Consider the following 25,590-nt stretch of genomic DNA (forward strand, 5'->3'; position numbering starts at 1 on the left):
GCTCCTCCAAACCTGGATGCTCTTGAGAATGGAGGGGTCTGAGCCAGGCTGCGTGGTCACCCCAGCCACCCAGTTCAGACTCCCCGGGGCTATTTTTCTTTCACCAGATGCGACCCCGCCTCAGTGAGCAAGTCTTTGGAAACTGCGGCCACTCGGGCTTCCACAGCTGCAGGGTCCCCTCCCGCAGAAAGGCCTCCCTGACCCTCCTCCTCTGGGCTGTTCCAAACCCCGCTTCCTGCCCCCATCTGGGAGCTGTGATTGGGGGGGGGCTTCTTTGTCCCCCACTCTGTTCCCAGTGGGAATGCGGCTCAGGACAGACCTGAGAAGTCCTGGGTCCCACAAGCTGGGCTCCCATGGTGGTCAGGACTTCAGCATGTGGAGCTGGGCATGGGGTGCACCCTGTCATCCCAGAGGCTGGGGAGGCTGAGGCAGGAGGATCGAGAGTTCAGAGCCAGCCTCGGCAAAAGTAAGGCCCTAAGCAACTCAGTGAGACCCTGTCTCTAAATAAAATACAAAATAGGACTGAGATGTGGCTCAGGGGTTGAGTGACCCTGAGTGCAATCCCTGGTACCAAAAAAAAAAAAAAAAAAAAAAAGCTTTGGATTCCTTTCTTTTTGGGGTGCGTGTGCTCATGTGTGTGTTCATTTTAGTTTTTCAGTGTTGGGGATCAAGCTCAGGGCCTTGTGTATGTTTTGGGGGTCACTCTGCCCGTACCCCCAGCCAGAGATTTTTTTTTTAAAGTGTCTACCTTGGGGACACTAAATACCTTCACGTTGTTGCATGACAGCATCCGTCCACCTCCAGGACTTTGATGTCTTTTCATGCTGAAGCTCTGTACCTGGTAAGCACTCCCTCTCTGATTTGTCTTCCTTTAACCACCACCGGCAGCCACCGACCTGCTTTCTGTCTCCATGACTTTGCCTGTTCTAGATTCTTTACATAAGTGGAACCATGCACTCTTTGTTCTTTTGTGACCATTTGTCTCATGTGGCATGATGTCCTCAAGGTTCGTCCATGTTGGAGCAGCTCTCAGGATTTCTTTCCTTTTTAGGGCTGTCTAATATTCCACCGTGTGGTCATCTGACATTTTGTTCATCTGTTCGTTTGAGGTGGACAGTTGGGTTGTTTCCATCTCTGGCTGTTGGGAATGAGGCTTGAACATCCATCTACAAATACCTGGTCAAATGCCTGTGTTCACTTTTTTTTTTTTTTTTTTTTTTTTTTTTTTGATAGATGTCTAGGAGAATTTCCAGATCCTACATGTGGCTTTGGAGGGAATTCCCATACTATTGTCAGAGGCGACTTTGCCATTTTACATTCCCACCAGCAAAATAGGAGGTCCCAGTTTCTCCACATCTGGGTCAGCATTTCCTCTCTCTTCTCTGTTCATAAGAGCGACCCCACCTGGTGTGGCATGCCCTTCGCATCTGGTCCTGGTAAAAAGCAGTCATTCTAGTGAAGCTAAGTGGACTCTGGAAACCCGAGGGTGGGCCCAGAGTGCCAGCCACCTGCGAGCAGGGCGCACGGTCCTCCGGCCCCGCCCCTCACCTGTGAAACGGGGTTCTCCGTAGGACCTGCCGCTCGGGCTGTCGCTTTGCAGGGTGGAGCAATTCTTGTGAGACACTCTGCCCAGTACCTGGCAGTCTGTGCTCCCGAAATAAAAGTTGTTTTTATTCTATTTTTTTCTTTAATTTTTTCGTAGATGTTGATGACCTTTCCTTTACTCATGTATTGATAGGCGGCGCTGAGGATCAAACCCAGTGCCTCACACGCGCAAGGCAAGAGCTCCACCCCTGAGCCACAACCCCGGCCCCTCTGGCTTGTGGGTTTTGCGACGGCGTCCCACGGTGCTGCCCAGGCTGGTCTCCAATTCCCGGGGCTGCGGGATCCTCCTGCCTCAGCCTCCCGCGTAGCAGGACCTCAGGCGCGGGCCACGGCGCCCAGCTGCACCTTGCAAAGCGGCTGATCCGAGACTTACAGAGCGATTTGCGTGCACAAGCCGCATTTGTGGGAAGAAAGGGAGTTTCGACCTTGCGGAGAGCCCCCTCCAGGCCTCCGGCTCTTTCCTGTCCCTTCCCATCTGGACCGCTTCTCTTCCAAACCTTGGTCATTTGCATAAACACTTCGTAGATGTCGAGGTCCAAGCCCAGAGAACCCCACCTGCCTGTCTGCCGGGTCCCCAGCCCCCGCAGCACGTGCTGAGCCCAAGCCCCCTCCCTGGGTCGGGACATGGAGTCGTTCCTGCGGTTTCCTGTTGCAGCCGCCCTGACCTCTGCTGATCCCAGCCCACGTCTTGTCGTGGCTCTGCCTCTGCCCCAGGCTGGCTAGGGACTCGAGGGGTGGTCTGCCGGCCAGCCTGAGTCATTTCAAGTAGTGTCATCACGGGGCGGAAGACCGGGGCACCCTGTAGACCACACTGCAGTGGACATCTTCGTATATGCAGCTTTTCTTTCTGACGACGGAGAACTTTCTAGAAATGGGATTACTGAGTTGAAGGTAGACAGGGGGGAGGTGCACGGAGAGTCAGGAGGCCTGGGTTTCGACCTCGCCAGCCCTGTGAGGGGGACTGTGGTCTCTCAAGTATCTCGTCCTCTTCTGGGGCAGCGTTGATGTAGGGACAAGTCACACTGTTGGCAGGATATTTTTTTTCTCTTTTCCTTTTTTTTTAGGTACCAGGGATTGACTCTAGGGGTCGCTTCACCACTAAGCCACATCCCCAGCTCCCCACCCCATCCTTTTTTTAAATTTAGAAACAGGGTCTAGCTAAGTTGTGGAGGCTGGCTTCAAACTCACGATCCTCCTGCCTCAGCCTCCCGAGCCGCTGGGATGACAGGCATGCGCCACTGTGCCCTGCTGTTGTCAGGATTAATGAGAGCAGGCGGGCTCGGGAAAGCATGGAGTCGGAGAGATGTCAAGCACCAAGGGGACCCTGTCCCAGCCTGGGTGATCAGGAGAGGCTTCCTGGAGGAGGCAGGAAACGTAGGTGCATTGAGGCGAGCAGGCAGCGAGGAGGAACAGGGTGCATCCCTGCCCACGTAGGGGAGCGTGCGGGAGAGAGAGATGGGGCGCCCTCCGTCCGAGCGGGGCTGGAGACAGAGGAAGGAAGGGTCAGATCTTGGGCCTCATGGGAGGAACCGGTCTTCATTCAGTGGCAGTGGGAGACACGCTGGGGTTTTGAGCTGGGCGCAATGTCCTGGCCCTGGCGTGTTGGGGAATTGCTGGGCTGGTTGGAGAAGAGGCAGCAGGAGGCCCCACCGAGATAGACAGAGGTTCCTCCCCAGCCACTGATTGGAGTCCCCTCCTGCAAAGTCACTGGCCAAACATTCTCTACGTTTTAGTCCAGTATGTTGTTACTGTGTTGTCTCCGTGTTCTGAAGGTCTTTCCGAGGATCAGGGCTTTCCATGTGTTAGGTTCACTGCCGCCGTATCCCTGGCACCTGGTACATAGTAGGTGCTCATTAATTGGGCACTGGAATGAGCAAATGAATGGACAGATGGATGGATGGACAGATGAGCTAGGGCGGCGGCCGTGGGGACAGGGAAGAGGACACACGCGCTCCAGCGACATCTGACATTTCCGCTGGGCCCCGTGCATCTGGGACCCGTGGGTGGACAGACCTCGTGTGTTCCTCCCGGTTCCTCCTGGAGGACGCACGCTGCCAATCTGCTTTTGGCCCGCTGCACCGTGTGCCGCTCGGGCTGGGTCTGCAGATTCGGGGGCCAAGGTCATGTTCCGGAAGACGCTGAAAGGTGTCAGGACCGGCCCACAGCCCGCACCAGATGGCGGCTTTCCCAGGAAGCAGCAGCAGCAGCCAGAGACGGGCTGCCTGAGTGGCTGGTGAGCTCCCGGAGCGGATTTCAGGGTGTAATTACCGAGACGCGGCAACAGCTGCTGGAATGAGTCAAGGCCCCCGGATCTGGGGTAAGAGCTGCCCAAACGTTTGCTTCCGAATGGGAGCGTCTCTCGCGGACCCCGGGGAGACCGAGCCCTGTGACTGCACCCCGGCACCAGTGCACGGAGCCCCACGCCAGGAGAGTCAGAGATGAAGGCTTTGGAACGGTCCTGCCTCCTTCCAGCACCTGTTGCTCAACGACTCCCTCCACAGACAGACGGTTTTTCTGCACGAGACGGCAGGAAGTGGGAATGTCAAGCTTTGCAAATTAATTCGGAGAGATCAAACCTGTGGATCCTTCAGGCTGAGCCTCAGCAGAGAAATACCCACTGCTATGGTCACGGTTGGGGTCACTGATGTCCTCTCTGTCCCTGTCGCCCACAGCCTCCTGACCCCCAGATGAACACCTTGCTGCCTGTCCGCCCCATGCTGACCTCCGCAATAGTGAATGCACATGATTAGCGTGTCCGGTGCACACACACGCATGCACACGCACAAAACCAGATCTGGGTCAGGCTGTCCCCCCACCTTTGTCACGGAGCTCTTGGTCACCTGGCTTTGTCCACAGCCTTCCCTGAGGCATTTGCCACAAGCCAGCGAGGCCACCCGGGAATAAATAGCAGCTGGCTCCAATGGGAGTGGGCTTCGGAAATGTTTTGGAAGAGACTAGCAGCTTTTAAATCAGGCGCGACATATGCGATGCATTGAAAGCAAGGTTTGAAAGCACAGACCTAAATGAGTTCCTCGCATTTTATAATAGATCCAGTGGAAACCCAGAAGGCGGGGTTTCTAGGGTCGCTGGGGAAGGAGTCTGAACTGTCATTGAGCCATCTGCAGCGCCCTTGAGACTGAGGCTTTCCTCTGCATTGATTCGTTCTTTCCTGGACTTGGGTCACCACCTCTGCAGGGGCCAAGGGTGTCCCCCAACCCTTAGCTTACTCTTGCATGTGGAGTGAAGATCCTGCCCTAGTAAATGTGCCTGCCCAGCCCTGACGAGTCCTGCTCAGTGCCTGAAGGTCCGCCGACAGCCTGGCTCCAGGTTGGAGGCCGGCAGAGAAATCTGAGCTGTGGTCTGAGCCTATGTCCCTGTGTGAGGACGAAGAGGCTCCCAGGGAACAGGATGAGCACGTGCAAAGGTCCTGAGGAAGCATTTGAGAACCTCCAAGGGGTGCCTTGTACAAAGGCAGAACAGAAGCAAGAGCTCCCACATTAGGTTGGGGGCACTGGCTGGGACCACCTTTCCAGATCTGGGCAGCTCACCCTCTTACTCCTGTGCTTGCTTCTGATCTGTGATAAACTAGGACATTATGACCCAGTGTTGCAGTTGCTTCTGTGTGTGTGTGTGTGTGTGTGTGTGTGTGTGTATCTAACACTGTGAGTTCCTTGGCTGCAGGAATAGTTCTTCTTCACATAGTAGGTGCTCAATAAACATGCATCCCAGTACTAGGGAAGATTTTTTATCGCCTGCCTACCGTGGACCCAGGACTGTTTCCGCACACATGTACATATAAGGCTACCAAATTAAAAAAAAAAAAAGAAAAAAGCCGAAAGGAGTGTGTCTTAGAAGCTGGAGGAGATGCCAGCAGATGCAGTTGGAAACCAGGCGCTTTCGTGCCGTCTGCGCACATATTGCCGGAACTCCGGAACCGAGGCTGCCGCCCTGTGCCTCTCAGACCTGCTGAAGCTCAGCCTGCAAGGACGAGCCTCCCTCCCCCGCCGCTTCCCCGTCATTGGAGACTCCGGTGGCTTTCCCCGGGAGTCACACGTCCCCACCCAGGGCCTGCCAGCTCGGGTAAGTGGGTGCACGCTCCACCCACGCGTGGGGGCTGGAGCGTCCAGGAGGTGGAAGACGCTGGTGGGTTCTGCCAGAGGTTTTTCTCTCTGTCCTTTGCACCCCGTCATGTCCTGCGTCTCATGTGTCGTGGGCCGCGTGCGTCCCGGAGCAGGGTTCAAGCCGTCGGATGGCCGGCGGTGGGGTGGACAGCCCTGATTTGGGGAGGGACCCCGAGCGTCTTAGCGCTCCGCCTGGGGTCTCCGCGGATGGGCGTGCCCAGCCCTTAGATCCTGCAGATCTGCCCTCTGTTCTGCTGGAAGTGCGTCTAGCTCGTTCTCCGGCTTGGGGAGAAGGAATCTGCCAGCCCACTGAGCGTGTAAGAGAAAATATCAAATCTGTCTGCCTTTCCTTCCTGCAGACGGCCAGTGAGTCAGCCGCGGGCCCAGGGGAGGGAAGCAGCAGGCTCGCGCTGAACTAAAATACCTCCGACTGTTTTAGTCCCTCCCGGTGGGGGCTGGGCGGGGCAGTTTTTCAGGGAAAGACAACACGGACAGGAAAGGGGGGATGCGTTGTGGATTAAGAAGGCGACTTGTCTGGTACTTTTTAAGATCAGAAAGGAATTAGAAAAATATTTCTTTAAAGGCAGGGCTGGATGTGACCCATTCCGCGGGAGATCAGGCCGCAGCTGTGTGATCCTAAGCAAGCTGGGTAACCTCTCTGGGCCTTTTCTTTTCATCTCCATAAGGCAGATAATGACAATTGTGGACTTTGTGAGTTGTTTGAAGATTCATGTGAGAGGAAGCTCCTGCCTGGAGACAGCAGGTCTCACAAGGGGCTTAAAACCCAGAGCCACTGCAAGTGAAATCTGACCTTTGTACCCACTTTATAGGGTCGCGAGGGTGAGATTTAGAGATCATATCCAGCTCTTGGTTCCACAGGCCATTCACCCATGGTCAGCTGCCACGGTCAGCTTTACTCTTACTAAGAACACAGAGGGGACTGGGGTGGGGCGTGGTGGCGCACACCTGTCATCCCAGAGGCTCAGGAGGCCGAGGCGGGAGGATCTCGAGTTCAAGGCCAGCCTCAGCAACTTAGCGAGAACCTGTCTCAAAATAAAAAAATAAAAAGGGTCGGGATTTTTCAGTAGGTAAGCACCCCTGGGTTCAGTCCCTGGTTAAAAGGAAAAAAGAAGAAAAGAAGGAGGAGGGTAAAGTAGGTGTTCAACAAAAAGAACCCAACAGCAAACGAACGCCGGCAGGCTGAGCCAGAACGATGGCTTTGTTTTTTAGCGACACGGGGAAGGCAAGGGGCTCCAGGCGGCCTGGTGGGGTTGGTGACTGTGGCATGGGATCCACGGCCACTCACCAGCTTCGAGATTCCAGGAACCCTTGGTGCATGTAGCTGTGTGAGCTGAGGCTGCTCACGTACCCTCTCTGTGCTTGGTGCCCAGCACAGGGCTGTGATGCGGATCCTCCGGGGTGTCTGACATGGGAGCCGGGGGAAGAGACCTTGCTCCCCTGGGGCCTCAGACTGGAACCTGTGATGTGCGTGTGGGTTCGGGCCGGGGTTCAAGTCCCCACTGAGCGCGCTCTGGCCTGTTCCTGTGCCTCTCTGGGCTGGCTTCTAAGACCTGGCTGGAGATGGGTCAGGTCAGGGAAGACCTGGAGGACGCTGGCCCCTTCCCAGCCCCGTGAGTGACTGTGCAAGCCACTCCCTCCCCAGAGCTCAGGGAGGCAGGAGACCCGCCCACATGTGCCCGGGCTCCGCCTCGGGGTCCCCTGCCCACACCTGGGCTCTGCTTTGATCCAGACGCTGACCGTCTGCTAAATTTACTTTTTTTTTTTTTTTTTAAAGCAGTCGCTTCTCCATTTCCAATGTTCTTAATCCTCATGGATCCACAACCGTAACCATGGTGACGCGGGTCGAGGTTGGCTCCATAACATCCTTGACAGCGGTACCGGGCCTCGGTGACATCAGTAAGGAGGAGACCCTGAAGAGGACCTACTTCTGCCAAGCAGGTGGCACCTCGGGGTCGCCCTCGGCCCGGATCTTGGAAGGAAAGAGCCCCCTGAGGAGCCCGGCCCGCCTCTTCCCTCTGCCCAGACTCAGCCCGAAACCCTTCTCCAAGGACCAGGCCCCCGATGTGAGACCCCCGGGCCCACCCCTGTGGCCCGGGCCCACCAGGCCCTGTGCTGCTGGGCTCTCCGAGGAGGCGACCTCGAAGCCTCTGGACAGTAGGATGCCCAGTCTGGTGGGACAGGAGGTGGACGGCCCCGAGGGCCCGCGGACAGGCCCGTCCCCACTCAGCAAGGCCACTTTCCTGCGGCCCGGCCCTAGCACCATGATCCTCTTTGAAACCACCCAAACCGGCCCCACTCTGGGGAAAAGGGTCAGCGAGGTGGCTCCGGAGGCCACCGCTGGCGTGTCCCAAGAGGCTCCTTCAAGTGCCCGGCCTGAGGTGGCCGCCAAGCCTGCCTTGCCTGCCCGGAAGCCCCCGGGGCCCCTCCCCCGACCGGCCTCCCTGCCACAGGACACACGGTCAGCCACACCCCAGGAGGAGGCAGGTCAGGCCCAGACGCTCTCGAAGGCCCGCAGCGTGGAGGACACCGCAGGCCCTGCTCTGGAGCCCAGGCCTCATCCCAGGAGAAGGCCCGAGTCGGCCATTTTCACTGAGCCCATCCAGCCGCAGAAGCCAGGCCCAGGCGGGGCAGCTGTGGTAGGGAAAGTGCCCCCGGCCCCTCCCGAGAAGACCTGGGTGAGGAAGCCCCGGCCTCTGTCCATGGACCTCACGGCCCGGTTTGAGAGTCAGGAGGCCTTGCTGAGGAAGGGGGCCAAGGAGGGGCGTCAGGGGACAGAGACGGCCAACCCGGAGCCCAAGGCAGACAGGGGCTGCTCCGCCAGAGCAGAAGCTCCTCGCGGGGACCCAGACTCAGACTTCCTGCAGGTTGCCAAGAAGATCCGGGAACGCAAGGAGAGGATGCTTCTGAAGCAGGAAGAGGCAGGCAGCCCCAGAATCCCAGGGGACACAGCCAGGGTGGACCCTGGAGATGACCGGCGTCCTCAGGAAGAGAAAGCCAGACTGGACCAGGAGCCAGAAAAGACGCCCCTGTCCCCTCTGCCCAGGTCGGGAAGAGGCCTGGAGCTGGCAGAGGTCAAGACCAGAGAGGCCAACAGGGAGGCCCTGGCAGGGGCGGCAGGGGCAGCATGGACGTCCAGGGGCAGCGTCAAGAAGCGCCTCAGCCTGTTCGGGGAGGAGGGTGCCTTGGGCCCGGCAGCAGGGTGTGAGCGCCCCCCGGTCACCCCTCAGTCCCCGTCCGCAGGGCCGCAGCCTGAGAAGGTGGGCGTGAACGTCCAGGAGCGGATCAAAGGCTGGAGCTCCGAGGGCCCCGGGGTGAGGCTGGAGCCCAGGAGGAGGACGCTGCCCACGCGGCCACTGTCAGCTGACCTGACCAAACTGTAAGTGGGCACCTCCCGGGCGCCTCACCAGACCTAACCCCACGCCCCGGGGGAGAGGGGTCAAGGGCGCGCGCGGGCTCCTCCTCGCTGGGCTTATCTGCAGCCCTGAGCGGGGGTGGGAGCAGCTGCATTCCTGGGATCGGATCCTCCGTTTCCCTCACAAGGAGAGGCTGTTCCCGCCTCCCCAGTGCACAGCCGGGCTTCCTCCCAACGTCCAGAACACTCCAGATCGGGCCCGGCCTCCGTGAGCGGCCCCCAAATCCAATCCGAGGAGCCGGGATAACTTGGGAGCCTCGCTGTCTTCACCCCGAGGACAGCCGGACGGAGTCCGCCCCTCAGGACCCAGGGTGCCGACCGAGAGTGTGGGACTCTCCTGTCATGGGGAGCCCTCCCGGCAGGGCGGCTGGCTAGGCCCCGGTCCCCCGGACTCTCTGAGCCTGGCCCACAGCAGGGAGCTGCCCCCCGACGCAAGGTCTCCCACGCCACAGTCCAGGGAGGAGCCTCCGGGGCCCGGTCTCTGGGCGAACTGCCCTCGCGGCCCCTGAACCAGAGCCGCCACCGGGCCCTCGACCCAGGAGAATCACCCCAGGAAGAGGACCCTTGCTTGGGCTGTACCCCCAGAGCTTCCCATCACTGGGCCTTGGGTCATTTTTAAGTCTCCAAGGGATTCTCAGGTTCAGGCCAGGCCTGAGTTACAAGGACAGAGAAGAGGACACTGCCGCGGGCCTCCCGGGCCTCCTGGCCCTGTGCCCCGGGATGCCCCAGCGGGTCACGCGATCATCTGACAGACGGGAGTCTGAGGCCAGGAGTTCAGACATCACCCGGGAAGCACCCAGAGGCCGAGCGGGGGTCCCATTCAAGTGGGCTGATCTTTGTCCCCACCCTTTTCTCCAAAACCCCCAGCCCTGAACGAAGCTCGTGCCACATCTGCAGGTAGCGTCCTCAGCGGAGGGGGCTTCCGCCTCCTCCCCTTTCCCTTCATAAGTGGGGACACCGAGGCACAGAGGGACATTGACTGGACTCTGACCACCCAGAGAGGCAGAGCCCACTGCCCGAGGCTCCGGGCAGGTGCGAGGTGGGGTGGGGGCTGCTGGCCAGAAGCATTAGTCACCCCTCCTGGGGCTTCTCCTCTCTTCCCCCGACGCCTCCATGGAGCTATTAGGGCCACGGGTAGCCTCTTATCTGCCCCATAAAAGAGACAGCAGGTGCTGATTATCCCCACTTTATAGGGGAAGAAGCAGGCTCAGGTGAGGTCACAGCCCAGCTGGGCTCCCTGCACCCCACCATGCTCTGCCCGAGGTAGGCTCTTCTCACCTCTTCTCACCGCCCTCCTCCTCCAGCTGACCAGAAAGGGACTGTCCTGTGGCTTTGGCCACGGTGATTTGGTGACTTCGTTCCCCCCCCCCCCCCGCCCCTCTGAGCTGGTGGCAGAGTGGGCGGGGGTGGGGCGGGGGAGCCTGGCCTTCTGGCTCCAGGGGAGTAACTCGGGTCTCTGTGCAGGTTTTCAAGTTCAGCCCCGAGCAGCGAGATCAGGTGTGAGCGGAGCCCCGTGCCCGGCCCCGCGCGCCCCGAGGAGCCCACGGAAGAGGTGAGCAGTGGCCGGGCTCGGCCCCCCAGGCCCAGCAGGAAGTGGCTCTTCCTGGGAGCAGGCTGGGTCTGCCCGACCTGGGAAGCAGACCCGTCTGGGACCAGAAAGCGTTTGCTCCTCCAGTGTTGGGACTCTCAGAGTCCCTTCTGGCATGACGGCCAGGGGGATGGGATGGGTCTCCACTCCCTGGTGTCAAGCGGGGCTTTGAATGTCACTGGCAGGTGTGTGTGTGTGTGTTTTTTCCTAGTTGTTGATGGACCTATTATTTTATTTATTTTTATGTGGTGCTGAGAATCGAACCCAGTGCCTCACACATGCTGGGCAAGCGCTCTACCACTGAGCCACAACCCCAGCCCAGGTTTTATTTTATTTTTCTTTCCCTGTGCTGGGCATCTAAGGGGGCCTCCTTTTCTTATATGAATCCCTGCCTTATTAAAACCCCAAATTTAAGTTTAAATGTCTCTAAAGCAGGACACGGTGGTGCACGCCTGCCTGTAATCCTAGTGGCTCGGGAGGCTAAGGCAGGAGGATCAGGAGTTCAAAGCCAGCCTCAGCAAGTTAGCAAAACCCCGCTTCTAAATAAGATACAAAAAGGACCGGGGACATGGCTCAGTGGTTAAGCGGCCCTGGGGTCAATCCCTGATAGCTTGACTTGTCACCCAGCTGAAGAAAGAAAGAAAAGCCAGCAGCAATTCCACTGCCAAAAAATGTTTGTGTCATCTGTTCAGTAGGAAAAAGCTCATAACAGAGCTGCTGGGTACTACAGGTCTGTGCTGGGTGCTCTCCGAGGTCCTAACGCTCTAAAGCTGCTCTGCTGGGGGACCCCTGAGGCACAGAGCGCACACGGTCAAAGCTGTGCACCTGGGGCAGCACCGCCCAGTCCAGATGATTGACACCCGCGCCCCTCCTCCGGCCCCGCCCCTGGCAGCCTCCGCTCTGCGCTCTGCGCTTTCAGGGCCACTTTGCCTCCTCTGGACTTTGAGGTGGAGTGATTATTTTGAGGCTGGTCGTGTCGTGGGCGGTGCTACTCCCTCGTGGCCGCTGGGTTCCCCTTGTGGTCTGGGCAGCCAGAGTGAGTGTCCTTTGCTTGCTTCCGGTTGGGGCCATTAGGGAGGAAGCTGTTAGCAACATTTGTGGCCAAAGCTGTGCAGGGCCTTGTATTTTGTTTTTTCCTCTTGGGCAAAAACCTTGGAATGCAATGCCCCCATCCTGGGGCAGGTGCGTGTTTCTGTTTTTGAGAAACTCCTGCAGCGTTTTAAAAATAAGGCCAGGGCTTCTTCCTTCCTAGCCCATTTATAGCCCTGTCATTTGGGCAGGACCGTTGGGGTCTGCCGGGTGCCCTGGGTCTCATCCCTGGATCTGAACCATTTCTTTAAAGATGGTTGAAAAGCCCTCCCATTCACATGGAAATGTTTAACATGTTGAGATAGATTTATTCCTAACAGAAAAAAAAAAAGATTAAAAAATTACTAACACATGCACATCATAAAAATCAAACAGAACCAAAACATGTAAGATTGAAGGGCGTGTCCTCAGCCCCGCCCCCAAATCTGCTTCTCTTGGTCAGTTTCTGTCTTTTCCTCATTACGGCTCATCTGCAGGTGCATATTCACAGACATGTAGTTTTTAAGAACGAACACGATGCACACCTCTCACCCCAGCAGCCCGGGAGGCTGAGGCAGGAGGATGGCAAATTCGAGGCCAGCCTCAGCAACTTAGCGAGACCCTGTCTGAAAATAAAAGATAAAAAGGGTGGGGGTGCGGCTCAGTGGTAGTGCACCCCTGGGTCCACACACCCAGATGTCACGGACACGGAGAGTCACCTGCTCCTGCAGACAGGCACGTCTGTGCGCCTGCCGTTGCCAGGTTGGAGCGAGATCCACTTAACTGGTGCCTTCCGGTGGGCCCCGGGCTGTTTGTGTGCTCTTTTGCTCTCACAAGCTGGGCTTCTGGAACTTTCTTGCTCACTGGTGCATGCGGGTGGGCAGGGAAACCCCTGGGAAGAACCCAGCCAGATACCAGGAAGGAAGAGTCTTAGGATCCCAGTATCTGAGCCCCGTTTTCCAAGGTCACCTCAGCGTGTCCTGGCAGCAGCCGCCGCCGCTGGCCGTCTCCCTCCTCCTCGCCCGCCCTGGGCGTTCAGCCTTAGGATGTCACGGTCTCTGCTTCAGTGATAAAAGCGCCCACGGGGCCGCCTGACCCTTCCTGTCCCCGTGGCGAGCGTTAACCCGGCCTCTTTGCTTGTGTCTCCGGCAGAAGGACGGACACAGTCTGAATGGACAGACTTCCCCGAGAGGCCTCTGGAAGCCTGGGGCCCCCCCGATGAAGTCCAGGAAGACGGAGTGCCAAGACGGCTGCCACCAAGTCCCCAGCGGCGGCCGGGGCGGCTCCTCCGAAGTCGCCCCGGAAGGCGAAAGCAGCTTCCAGACGGTGTGGGCCACGGTGTTCGAGCACCGCGTGGAGAGACACTCGGTGGCCGACCTGTCGGGGCGCCGCCTCTTGGCCACGCTCCCTCGGGATGGCACCGAGGCCCAGGCCTCAGAGCCCAGACCCAGGCCCGAGAAAGGCCCGTGGCTGGCAGTGACGGCCCCCAGGAAGGAGAACCCCAGGTGGCCTGAGAACCCGGCAGATGGCGGGCCGAGACAGAGCCCCGGGCCCATCCCGGAAAAGCACCCTCTTGGGGACAGACACGCCAACAGCCCTTTCCTGAGGCCCTCGGGGAACGCGCCCGCCTGGCAGAGGGTGGAGCCCAGGTATGACGTGGTGCTGGCCGTCGGGGAGCGAGCCCACGGCGAGGCTGTCCCCACCGCGCCCGAGGCCCAGGTGGTCACGCTCCGCAGCAGCCGGCCCCGGCCCTCGCTCAAGGACAGGCAGCTGTCCCGGGAGGCCACCCCTGCTGACCCGGAGCACAGCCCGCAGGGCCCGCTGGGGTGTGTCCAAAGGGCCAGCCTGATGTGGGCGGCTCAGGGGCAGGAAGCCGGCAGGTCAAAGCCTGTCTGTTGGGAGCCGAAGGACACGCCCGGGGGCAGTTGCCCGTCACCCAGATGGACAGGCGGGATGGTCACAAACCAGCATAAAGCCACCGTGGGCGTCAGCCAGGAGCCCTGTGCTCCTGAAGACACTTCCGCCAGGGCCATCAGGGCTTCCGCCTGGGAGGCCCGGCCCCCGAGGCCTGAGGGTGTGGGAAGCAGTTCTGTGTCAGGAGAGGGTCCACCCCAGGGGGGACCCCTGGATGCTCCAGCCAGGGCCAAGGACAAGCCATTAGGCTCCCCAGCACAGGGACGCCCGGAGACTCCGCCTGCGCAGAAAGGGCCCCTCGCGGCTGCCAGCGCGGGTGACCCAAGGCTGGCCCCAGTGGCCGAAGCCAAGGCCTGGAAGGCCATTCCCGCTAGCCAGAGGATGGACCGGTGGAGGCGGCGGACTTTACCCCACGATGTGAAATTCGACGAATTCAGCTTCCAGGCCCCCGAGAACACTTCGAAAGCAGAGCAGAGGAGAACCGGTCACTCGGCCCCCACAGCCAGCGCCTTACAGAAGCCCCCAACCTCCCCGACTCAGGCGGAGACCCCCTCACAGGACCGGACGCCCCCAGCAGGGAAGCCAGGGTCATCTGCGGAACCCAGGGCGACGTTTTTTGCGATAACCTATCAGATTCCTGATATTCAAAAGGCAAAAAGCGTTGTTAAGTCGGGGCCCGAGAACTCACTGGAACATTCCAGAAAAGCGGCTCCGCCTCCCTCACCTCATTCTCTCACGTCTACTTTGGTTTCTCCCAACCACGAAGAGCCACAGGCTTCTGCCGGCCGTAGAAGCTGGGCTAAGGGACCCGAGTGTGTCACGGTAACCAGCTGCTCCAAAGCCCCAAAGCCCACGGGCCACCTTTCCCCCGTTGGGGACGGGACTCTGGACCCTTCCAGCCAAAGGATCATCGACGTGGATGCCTTGTGGATTCCTCGGGGTCCGAAGACGGCGTGGGGCTTCAGAGCAACTGGAGGGACAGTGGAAGTAGCACGTCCCAAACTACCCCGGCCCTGAGAAGTCGTCCGAAAGCCAGCAGCCTACTGGTGAGAAGGAAGACGGAGGTGGTCAGCGAGACCTACCCAGGTAAACTGCGAGACGGCTACAGATCCGGCATCCTGGACATCGACGCCCTAATGGCCCAGTACCGGGAGCAGAGCTCCAGAGCCAGCCCCAGGAGCGCGGGGACAGTCCCACCCTGGAGCGCAGCAGCTCGCCCCTCGAGAGACCCAGCCGGCCAGGAGGCCTGGAGCCGGGAACCTGGAGCCCCCAGGAGGCCACGGAGGCCAGGGGTCTCCCCAAACGAGCCACCCTTGCCGAACCCACTCGCACGTCCAGCCCCACCTCGGCCAGGCAGCCAGCAGAGACCCCGGGACCAACCCCGGCCACCAAGTCTGGCTCCCCTCTGTGGGCTCTGCCACTCTCTGCTCCTGCCGAAAAATGTCCTGCGGCCTCTCCCGTCCCCGATGGTCCCAGGCACAAAGTCTTGGGGGTCGCCGAGAATGAAGGCAAGGCATCTGTCAGTCAACTTGGGGTCAAGTGTCAGAATTACCCCGCCCAGCCCAGGCCCTCTGCTCGGGAGGACCCGGCCAGGGGCGGGAGGGTATCGCCCAAATCACCCCCTGCTGAGCGCAAGAAAAGGACTCCAAGGAAATCCACAGGGCAGGATGAGGAGGGTGACTCCCCACTGGCCTGTGGGAGGTTGCCGCTGGACATCAGGAGGTCCTGCTCGGAGAAGGGTCCCTCTGCCAGAACCCAGGAGGGCCTGTCCATCATGCAGGAAGCCAGAGAGAGGAGGCAGGAGCAACCCAAAGGGAGGCTCAGCCTCCCCACCGAGAGTTCAGAGGCCAAAACAGGACCCCGTCGGTGGGAACCCAGGATTCAAGACAGTTACAAGGTGAGTCCAAAGGCTCTTTGGATTTTTTTTTTTTTTTTTTCAAATGATGATTAAGCATCCAGGTCCTGGGTATCAAACTCAGATCTTCTGTGAGTCACACAGGTACATTAATGAGTGGAGTCAGGTGAGTGTGAGACTCTAGGGAGCGGTGGGGAGTGTGGCAAAGAGACTGCTCATGTTCTATCAGGAGGGGCCATGGCTGCTTGGTGCTGGCTGCTTCTTGACACGTGAGATTGGTGGCCTTGAGATGGCACACCTCATCTTTTGCCGGGCGGAGGGGTCTACTTGAGTGTCAGCAGGGGGCTGCAATACCCATAGCCTGTGATAGTCTTCGGGTACAGATGGAAGAAATCGAGGCTGCGGGAGGTTAAGTGACTCGTTCCAGGTCACACAGCAGCAAATGACGAAGCTGGTGCCTGAATCCAGATCTGGTTTTAGGTGTTATTAGTGAGCCACTTCCTCACTGGCCACGTGGGTGCCTAAGGAGCCATGAAGGTGGGGTGGCTCTGAGGCAGTAGAGCCCCCTGCAAGCTTTTGAGTTCTGTGGGACCCGCGAACCAGGCCAGGATATGACACGGTACACAGCAGGCTCTGGAGAAGAGAAAGGAGGGCCTCCTGGTGGAGGGACTGGCTTGAGTCTGACCTTGAGGGGCAGCGGGGACTTGGGTGGGCGGAGCAGGGGTTGGGGCTCTCAGCAGGGGTGTGGAGGTGGGGAAAAGCGGGGTGTTTGGGCCTCCACCCTCCTGTGCATGGTAACCCAGCGCCAAATCCCACCCGTGCCTCTCGCAGGTGGCGCTGGACTGTTTTGCGGTGCTCAGGACACCGAGCGGTGGGAGGAGCCGAGAGCAGCCTCCATCCCTGCCTCAGGGCCCGGGCTCTGCCCGCCCGGCTCCAGCACCCGCCCTGGGGACTCAGTGCCCAGCCCCGCACACCGGGGCACCTTTGGACCCTGGCGCGGGCGAGTGAGTGAGGCGGCCGTGGTTCGGCCCGAGCTCGCTTCCTCCGCTGGGAAGACCAGAGGGGTCAGCCCCGGAGCGGAGGGCCACCGCGGTGCCGCCTGCCCGCGGTGGCTCACGCGGGGTGGACCTGTCCCACCCTCCAAGCGTCCTGTCAGGGGGAGCTGGGATTGAGGCTGACGGCGCGGCCCCTGAGCTCCCTGGGCTGTCACTGTGCCAAGCCGCGCAAAGGTGGCGTTGGAGCCGCGGCTGCACAGTGTGAGCACGGGTGGCCTGGGGCGGGTGCCTGGGCTGCAGGCCCGAGTGCTGGTGTCAGGGGACCTCACCAGGGGACCTGCTCCCCGGCACTCTCTTCCCTCCTGCCCAAAGATCTCTGGTTTTCAATCTTGTTTTAAAAAAACCCAAAACAAAACCTAAGAAATAAAAGGTGAAAGCCAGGCGTGGTGGCGCACCCCTGTAATCCCAGCTGGTTAGGGAGGCCAAGGCAGGAGGATCACCAATTCGAGGCCAGCCTCAGCAACTTGGTGAGACCCCCATCTCAAAATAAAAAATAAAAAGGGCTGGGGATGTGGCTCAGAAGTAGAGTGCTTACCTGGCATGCGTGAGGCCCTGGCTTCAACAACCCCACCAACACCAGCACCACCAACAAACGAACATGGATGTTTTCCCAGATGCAGCTTTTTATGTCCTTTGGGACTTTCCTCTATTCCAGAGTCACTTAGCAATCACATATATTTAAAATTATTTCTCTTCTTGCAGGGGCAGTGAATACTTGGGTGACATTTAAAATTCAGAATATTATAGGACATCTGGGTTGGAAAGGAAAGGTTTCCCCAAAGAAAGAAACCGGGACCCCTCCAGACACATCCGTAGTTCTTGATGCAGACGAGACACCCCTGCTCAGGACCCAGTTGTCAAGAAATAAAAGGTGAAAACCAGACGTGGTGGCGCACACCTGTAATCCCAGCTGGTCAGGGAGGCCAAGGCAGGAGGATCACCAATTCGAGGCCAGCCGTTGTCAGAACTGGGGAAGAGGTTGCCATGGCAGTGTACTGGGTAGAAGCCAAGGATACTACTCAGTGTCCTCTCATGCAAGTGCCACCGCAGAGAATGAGCCAGACCCAAATACCCAGGGTCAGAGGTCGAGGGATCTGGTGCGTAGACTCAGGTGTAGACACATCTGGATATTGACAGCATTCTACAGAAAAATCGTGCAACTTGATTTTGTGGGGAGGGGCACCCGAGATTGAACTCAGGGGCTCTCCGCCACTGAGCCACATCCCCAGCCCCTTCTTTATGTTTTACTTAGAGACAGGGTCTCGCCAAATTGCTCAGGGCCTCGCTAAGTCGCTGAGGCTGGCTTTGAACTCGTGATCCTCCTGCCTCAGCCTCCCGAGCCCCTGGGACTGCAGGTGTGTGCCATTGCACCTGGCTTGATTTTTTTTTTTAACCAAACAGTAATCCTGTGTACAGAATCACCTTATTCTCTTTAACGACTGCAAAGGATTTTATGATGCGACAGCCCAATCGTGTTTCACGCGGGGCCTCCTTGATGGGTACTTGGGCTGGCTAGAAGATCAGTATTACACACAGAGCTGCAGTAAGTCTCTTAGGGCGTCTCTGCGCTCTCCGGCGAGGGTACCTTGGTTCACAGCCGTTTTGTTTGATGTGCCCCCAAAAGGTGTGATTATAATTAAAGTGATCCCCTCTCCTTCCCTCCCTTCCTTTTTCACTGAACAAACACTTATAGAAACTTTGTCCCTGACCTGATTATAGTATTTCACTTACTTCAATTATTTAATTTTAATTTAATTATTATTTTCGGTTTGGAACTGGGGGTTGAACCCAGGGACACTTTACCACTGAGCCACCTCCCCAGCCATTTTTATGTTTTGAGATAAGGTCTCGCTAAGTTGCTCAGGGCCTTGCTAAGGTACTGAGGCTGGCCTTCAGTGTTTGATCCTCCTCCCTCAGCCTCCTGAGCCGCTGGGATGACAGGCGCATGTTACTACGCCTGGTCATCCTCATTCTTTTCAACTGCTTGCGGATGTAGCACCATCCATGTAACCTTCCCTCGCGAGTGACATTTCTGAGCACCTGATGTTACAAGCAGAGGGTCCCCAACTTACGACAGCTCAACTTGGTGCATTTCCAACTTTATCAGGGTGCGAAAGGGACGTCGTGAGGTGGATACCGGACTTGGGATTTGGAACCCTGGTGTCCCCCTGGGTGGCGACATGCAGTTGGACCCTGCCTCTGATGCCGTGGCTGTGCCCTGCAGCGTGCTGAGGAGCAAGCCTTTCCTAGGGCAGGCCTTTTCCATACACATTTGCAGCTTAGCATGGGTGCCTCAGGACAGAGCCCTGCCGTGAGCCAAGGGGCAGCTGTGTGGGCAGAATTCTGCACACCTGCAGGTCCCTCGGTGGCTTTAGAACGGCCATCGCCTATTCAAGTGCACAGGGTGTGTGAGTTCGTTTGTCTTTCCTCCCCGTAACCTGCTTGTTCATGTTCACCTGCTTTTCTCTGGGGCTGTCGGTCCTGTTCTCATTGATTTCTGAGAGCTCTTTATTAGGGAGTGAACCCTTTGCCCTGGTATGTTTTGGTTTCTCCCTGGAAACAGCCCTGGACTGGATATTGGGCAGATCTGGGATTAAACTCTAGCCTGGGTGGCTCTGGGCCCCTCCCTGGAATTCTCTGAGCCTCAATTTCCTCATCTGAGGGTGGGGCTCCTATCCCAGACTCATTGTAGATTTATTATGGGATAATGCAGGGCCCAGCCTCTGACTGTTCTGTCCTGGTACAGAGGCACCTGGAGGGAGTCAGGGGGAAGCGACTTGGGGTCGACCTCGTGACCTCAGTTAATATGTTTAATAAATGCAGTAGGCTGTGTTTTGGCTCTGGGCTTGCTGAAAGGGACCCCATGTGGACCTGCCTACCAGCTCAGGTTATTTAAATTCAAGTTATTTAAGGTGAAATACAGCTGGATGTGGTGGCGCACGCCTGTCGTCCTAGGTGGCTCGGGAGGCTGAGGCAGGAGGATCATGAGTTCAAGGCCAGCCTCAGCAACTTAGTGAGGTGCCAAGCATCTCAGCGAGACTCTGTCTCTAGATCAAATACAAAACAGGGCTGGGGATGTGGCTCAGTGGTTGAGCGTCTCTGAGTTCAATCCCCAGTCCCCCCCCCCAAAAAAAAAGGAGATGAAATACAATGAAGAATTCATTTTGGGGCTGGGGTCGTGGCTCAGGGGTGGAGCACTTGCCTAGCATGTGTGAGGCCCTGGGTTCGAGTCTCAGCACTGCATATAAATAAATGAATAAAATAAAGGTCCATCAACATCTAAAAAAAATTTTTTTTTAAATTCAGTTCTTCCATCACCCTGGCCACATCCAAGCACTTACAAGTCCCGTGTGGCTCACGTCAAACCATGTTGGACTCACAGACGCAAACGTCCCCATCAGGGCAGAACGTTCTGGTGGACGGCCAGGGTCCGCAAGGGGCAGGTCCTGCAGCCAGCAAGTGCAGGGGGTCATCTGGGAAGTGGGAAGCCTGGGGAGACAGGAACAGAGGTGGCAGGGCCTGAAGGGGGCCATCGGGGTGAGGGAGGGCGTCCCCGCCAGGCCAGGCCTGGGAGGCCAGCAAGGGGAGGAGCTTGTCCCGAGGACAGCTGAGGGTCAGGAGGCAGCGACCGGGGGCCCAGCCGAGATGAAGAGGCTGGCGGAGCCTGAGCAGAGGACCTGGTCAAGGTCACTGGGGAGTCACCGAAGGGCTCTGAGCATGAATGTCACCCTCTGAGTCTGAGAGACACCCCACCCCATCTGGACTGAGGGGGCAAGGGTGGAGGCCGGGAGGCCAGCGTGGAGGCTGCCATGGTCCTCATTTCTGTTACTCCAGAGCACCTTCGTCACCCCCAGAAGGTCCTGCACCCACCAGGCGGTTGCTCCTGTTCTTCCTCACTCCCAGGCCTGGGCAACCGCTTCTCTGCTCCTGCTCTGGGAAGCCTGATCTGGACATGTCCCACGATCAGAATCAACACGCGGACATGTCCCTCCGCCATCTGCTTCTCTCACTTAGCGTGTTTTCAAGGTTCATCGGGGTGGCAACATGTGTCAGAATCTTACCTTTTTCCTAAGTGCATAATGTTCCATTGTGTGAACAGACCACATTTTACGTATTCTTCTGCCTATGGGTTTGGTTCGTGTCTATTTTTGATTATTAAGAACGATGCTGCCGTGGCATCTGTGTGTCTGTCTTTGTGTGGACATGAGTTTTTTACCGGGATACACACCTAGGAGTGGAATCATTGGGTCAGATGGTGACTCTAGGCTTTACTCTGAGCATTTGCCACACTGTCTTTCAAATCAGCCGCACCATTTTACATTCCCTGTAGCAGTTTCTTCAGGTCCTCACCACCACCTGTTTTTGGTGACAACCGTCTGAGTGGGTGGGGTGTGAACTGGGACTTCCTTGTAGTTTCAACTTGCGTTTCCCTCATGGTTCATGGTATCGAATGTCCTTTCATGTGCCCTATGGCCATTCGTATACATTGTTTGGACCCCTGCCTATTCAGAGCCTTTGTTTATTTTAAAATTGGGCCATGTGTTTATTATTGAATTGCCATTGCTCTTTACATATTGTAGATACAAGACAGGATGTGTGGAAATCTTTTCCCATTCTGTGGGCTACTTCTCCACTCTCTTAATGGTGTCCTTGGAGACACAAACATTTTTCATTTTGATGGAGTCTGTCTTTTGTTGCTTGTGCTTTTGATTCCGTACCTAACAAGCCATTGCCAAATCCAAGGTCATGAAGATTTCTCCTAAGGGTTTTCTTTGTTTTTGTCCCTACACTTTGACCTTTGGACTGAGCGGATTCCGCTGTAGGATGTCAACCCTGTTTAGTTGTTGGGGTGGAGGGCCGTGGGCATGTGGAGGGCAGCCCAAGGGTCTGGGCTTGCCTGGTTGGGATGGGGACTGAGTTTGGAGAGGAGGAAGGGAGAGGTCGGTGCTGGGCACACGGTGCAGAGGTCCACGTGCCGAGCTGCTGGGCGGGATGCTGAGTGGCTGTCAGATCTGTCCATCTGGAGTCCCAACCCTGAGAGCATGGGGGGTCGTCCAGGTGTTGGTGGGGTTTATGTAAGTCCTCGAGGGGCATGAAAAAATGGCAGAGGGCGTGGCACAGAAGGCTCTGTGGCTGGCTCAGGGCCTGCAGGGAGGTGGAGAGGGAGCAGCCTGGCCGCAGGAGGGAGGCCAGGGGCCCGTGAGGCTGTGCGGAAAGGCCCAGGCATCCAGCCTGGCTCTTCCTGCTGCTGTGTGTTCTTAAGCCGGCCCCTTCCCTCTCTGGGCCTCCTTTTCCTTGTCTGTGCAGGGATGAGGGTTGTAAAGTATAGGTTTGGGGATCCTGTGTTTAGGAGCCGGTGACTGCTTCCCGTTATGTAACCCCGTGGAACGCACGTCCAGATGCGGAGGAGGGGAGCCAGGAGCTGCTCTCGCGCACTCTCTGGGCAGCTGTGCTCATGCGCACCTGAGTGTTTGGACGCTGGGGTAGATGGTTCAAATAGGAGCGCCACGAGCCACCACAGGCAGTAATGGGGCCCGCTAACATTTTCCAGGGCCCCCCACTTGCCAAGGATGGTCGGGGGTGGGGGGGGGGGGTGTAGGGGGGTAGGTGAGCCGAGCCGGGCGCCCAGGACTCACGCACGCACGCCACCTGGTGGCTGTATTGCGTCCTGCACAAGGCTCCTTGTTTTTCTCATGTACCCTAGAAACTGGCTACTGTTATTATCTGCTTCCTGGATGGTTGAGGCTCAGAGAGGTTAAGGCACTCACCCAAGGTCACACAGGTGGCTGAGGCAGGACCACCTGGACTGAGGCTTGTTGCTCCCACAACTTACCTCCAACCATTAAGGTTGGGGGATTTCTGGTGGTTTGATGTTCTTCTTTGCCAGAATGGACTCTCCTGGCATGACCTAGTTTTCCTGTAAATGCCAAAGCCTCCCCCCCCCCCGTAACGTCCTTTCCTTGCATTCTTTGTCTCAGGTGCCATCAAGGGGCCTGGAGCAGGGGGATGCCCTTCAGGATCATGAGCAGCCACTTCGACAGGTGTCCCCTGTGGCCTTGGGACCTCGGAGAAGTCACAGCTTTTCCAAGGACAAGATGAGCGGGCCCTTTGTGGTGAGTGACACCGGCCAGTCTGGAGAGGAGCCCCCGGGCGGCTGGCAGTGGGCCTCGCTGTGCGCGTGTCCTGCGGAGGTCTCGGGCTGGCCCTGGGCAGGGAGGCGGGGCACAGGCTGCTGTCTGGGGATCCATGTCGCCTGGCTGCTGTGCTGGTTCACGATGTGGCGGGCGTCTGCTGGCTCTGTTGGGAGGTCCTGGCTGCCCTCGGGTTTCGGGCACCACGTGCAGAGGCGATCCCAGCTGCCAGGTGGGCCGTGGGTAAGAGGACACGTCCTAGGGGCCCTAAGTCGTGAGTTCCCATCCCAGCGCTGGCTCTTCTCGGCCTCTATGAGACTTTGGGAACTTTACTTCTCTGCAGTTGGTCGGGATCCTGTTCTTTATCCCTGTGGTGAGGATGGCGTAGGGACATGCGAGGGCCCAGCACGCACCAAGCACTGGCGCGCAAACAGTTGTGCTTAAAACCCGGGCAGGCGGAGCGCCGGGGCTCGACCCGGGCTGCGCATGCGCGCCGGAGGCTGGACCGCTGCGCTTCCCTCTGCTGCGACGTGGGCGGTGGGCTCTCTGCTCCACAGGGCCGCTGGGGGCTGGGAGAACACGGTGCAGGCTGTTCCTGTGCCTGAGGCCCTGCGGGCTTGCCTGCCCTGCCCCCAGGGGCTGTTCCCTCCCAGCCACTTGCTCGCTGGTGGGAAGAACTGGGTATACCCAGCCACCCCTGGGGAAGTCGCCTCCTTGGGGAGTCTCAGCCTTCCCAGGCGGGGGCCAGGGCTCGCCACCTCCCGGGATTTCCCGCTGATCTTTTCAGTTCTGCGACACCTGGACACCTGCCCAGTTCTGTGCTTGCTCCTGGCCTTGACCAGGCCCCAGGTCCCTGTCTAGGGACAGGAGGCTCCTTCATAAGCAGGTGCAGGCTCTGCTCCTGAGGGTCTTTGGATGTGGGGCTGGTGGGTTGGAGATGCAGAACCCTGCATTGGAACCCCAGGTCCACCTCTTCCAGGGCCATGGCCACGGGCAAGAAAATTCACTTCCTGAGACTCAACTTGCTCCTCTGTAAAATGGGTTGAAGATACCTGGGCAGGGCTAGAACCTGCTGTGGAATGGCCAAGACCAAGTGGAAGGGGGTCATTGTGGGGCTGAGGGGGACAGGGCCAGTGAGGCCTTGCACTCAAGGAGGTGTCTTCTGAGCAACCCCGGAGGCTTCCTTGATGGTCCTGATCCCAGCTGCAGATACGTGCACACCGCACAGTTTTGTGCAAAACGTTCCCTTCCACGTTTCTTTCTGACCCGTGTCTCCACCCCTTCCCAGGTGGTCCTGCCGGAGCTTGTGTGATTGCACTTGAACTGCTGTGTGTAGGTGAAGGCAAAGGTTATAGGGAGAAAAGCATTAAAGACCTTTCTAAAGACCTTTCTGTCTTTCTGTGGGCTCTGCCTGCTGGAATCCTCCCCGGCCACCCAGCTCCACCTCTTTCACCATGTCAAGGCTCAGCCTTTGTTCTTGGCATCCTCCACCAGGAGGCAATGTGCTCTGGCTTCCTCTTTCTGGGCTCCGAGGCCCGTGCCACCTCAGCCTGCCTGAATTCCTGTCCTCGGGAGGTGGGTGGGTGGGACTTAGCCCTACTGGGCAGTGCCCAGCCTCAGATCCGTTCCACACTCTCGGGACTTGTGTCTGCAACCACAGCCACAGTGCGACCTGGGGAAGGAGGCGGGGCTAAGCTCACCGAGGCGGGTTTTCCTTCTGTGAGATGAAGACGGCCTTCTCTGGCCTCGGGAGTATTCTTGCGCGCAGTAGAGGCCACCCAGCACGTAGTTAAGTGCTCAGTTAGCGCTTCTGTAGCAGAGGCCGGATCCCTGCTCCCCCTCGCCTCACTCTGGCTGCTCTCCTCTCTTCCCCTCCCCTTTTCTCACCTACGCAGCTTCTGAGGCCCAGAGAGAGGTCCTGCCTTGGCCAGGGCGACCCTCCAGGTGAGGCCTGGGGCCTTGCCGCTGCTGGTTGCCCTGCTCCTCTGGGGTTGGTGTCCCCTCCCTGGACCTCCCCAGTGGGGGTGGCTGAGGGGACCCTGGTGAGTGCGGTCACTATGCTGCAGCCTGTGAGGAAAGGCTATGCCCTTGCCTTCCAGCTAGGATTGGGGTTGCTCACCGGCATTTTCCGAGCCTGTGGGTCGGACCTTGTGGTTGTACTCCAGACCCACTTAAAGGGCCGAATCCCATCCTGAGAGGAGGAACGCGAGGCTCAGAGGGGTTAGGCCACCTGCCCATAGCCACACAGCAGGCCCTGGGGCCTTCCTGCCGCCAGCCGCTCCCTCCCCTTGGCCCGTAGCGCTTGTGTCTCAGCTGCTCCCGGACAGAAGACACCCCGCGCCCTGGGCCTCCTCAGGCTGATGTGATAGTTGTTGAGCTGGGTTTGGGCCCAGCTGTTCTGAAGGCCGTTGGGGATCTGCCAGGCTGGTGGCCTGAGGACCTGTGGAGTCCCACCTACCCCAGCCAACCACAGGCTGGTCAGGGCCTGAGCAGAGGGCTGGCTGGCCCGGCCCTGCCCCTCCTGGAACCTCGAGTGAGTCTCAGCTGGGGACACAACCAGGAACAGCAGACAGGGCCCCTGCCTGAGGCACACAGCGCTCCCAGGTGCTGTGGATACAGTCATGGCCCCAATTACGGAGGGACCCCTGGGGCCCAGGGCCGGGGTCTGCAGCCTGCGCTCTGGGCCCCGTGTGGCGCGGGGGAGGCAGCAGCCGAGGGTCCCAGGGCCTGAGCTCTGTGGCTGCCTGGCCCATGCCTGCCATTGCTGCCTTATTCGTATTACTGAATTTCCAGTTTTTTCTTTGTTCTCTAGAAAAGAGT

At 58.4% G+C, this 25,590-nt stretch overlaps 1 protein-coding gene across 1 annotated transcript in view; it reads left to right on the forward strand.

Annotated features, from left to right (window-relative positions):
- Kiaa1671 (KIAA1671 ortholog) overlaps window positions 1-25,590 on the forward strand; it is a 142,459-nt gene that overhangs the window by 31,531 nt on the left and 85,338 nt on the right. The window contains 6 exon segments of the mRNA XM_047560118.1: window positions 7,522-9,123; window positions 10,624-10,711; window positions 12,968-14,666; window positions 14,669-14,893; window positions 14,896-15,626; window positions 22,618-22,752. Of these exon segments, the coding sequence (XP_047416074.1) occupies window positions 7,577-9,123; window positions 10,624-10,711; window positions 12,968-14,666; window positions 14,669-14,893; window positions 14,896-15,626; window positions 22,618-22,752 (4,425 nt within the window). The 5' untranslated portion in view covers window positions 7,522-7,576.

This window comes from Sciurus carolinensis, chromosome 8 (assembly GCF_902686445.1).
Source record: "Sciurus carolinensis chromosome 8, mSciCar1.2, whole genome shotgun sequence".
Lineage (NCBI taxonomy): Eukaryota > Metazoa > Chordata > Mammalia > Rodentia > Sciuridae > Sciurus > Sciurus carolinensis.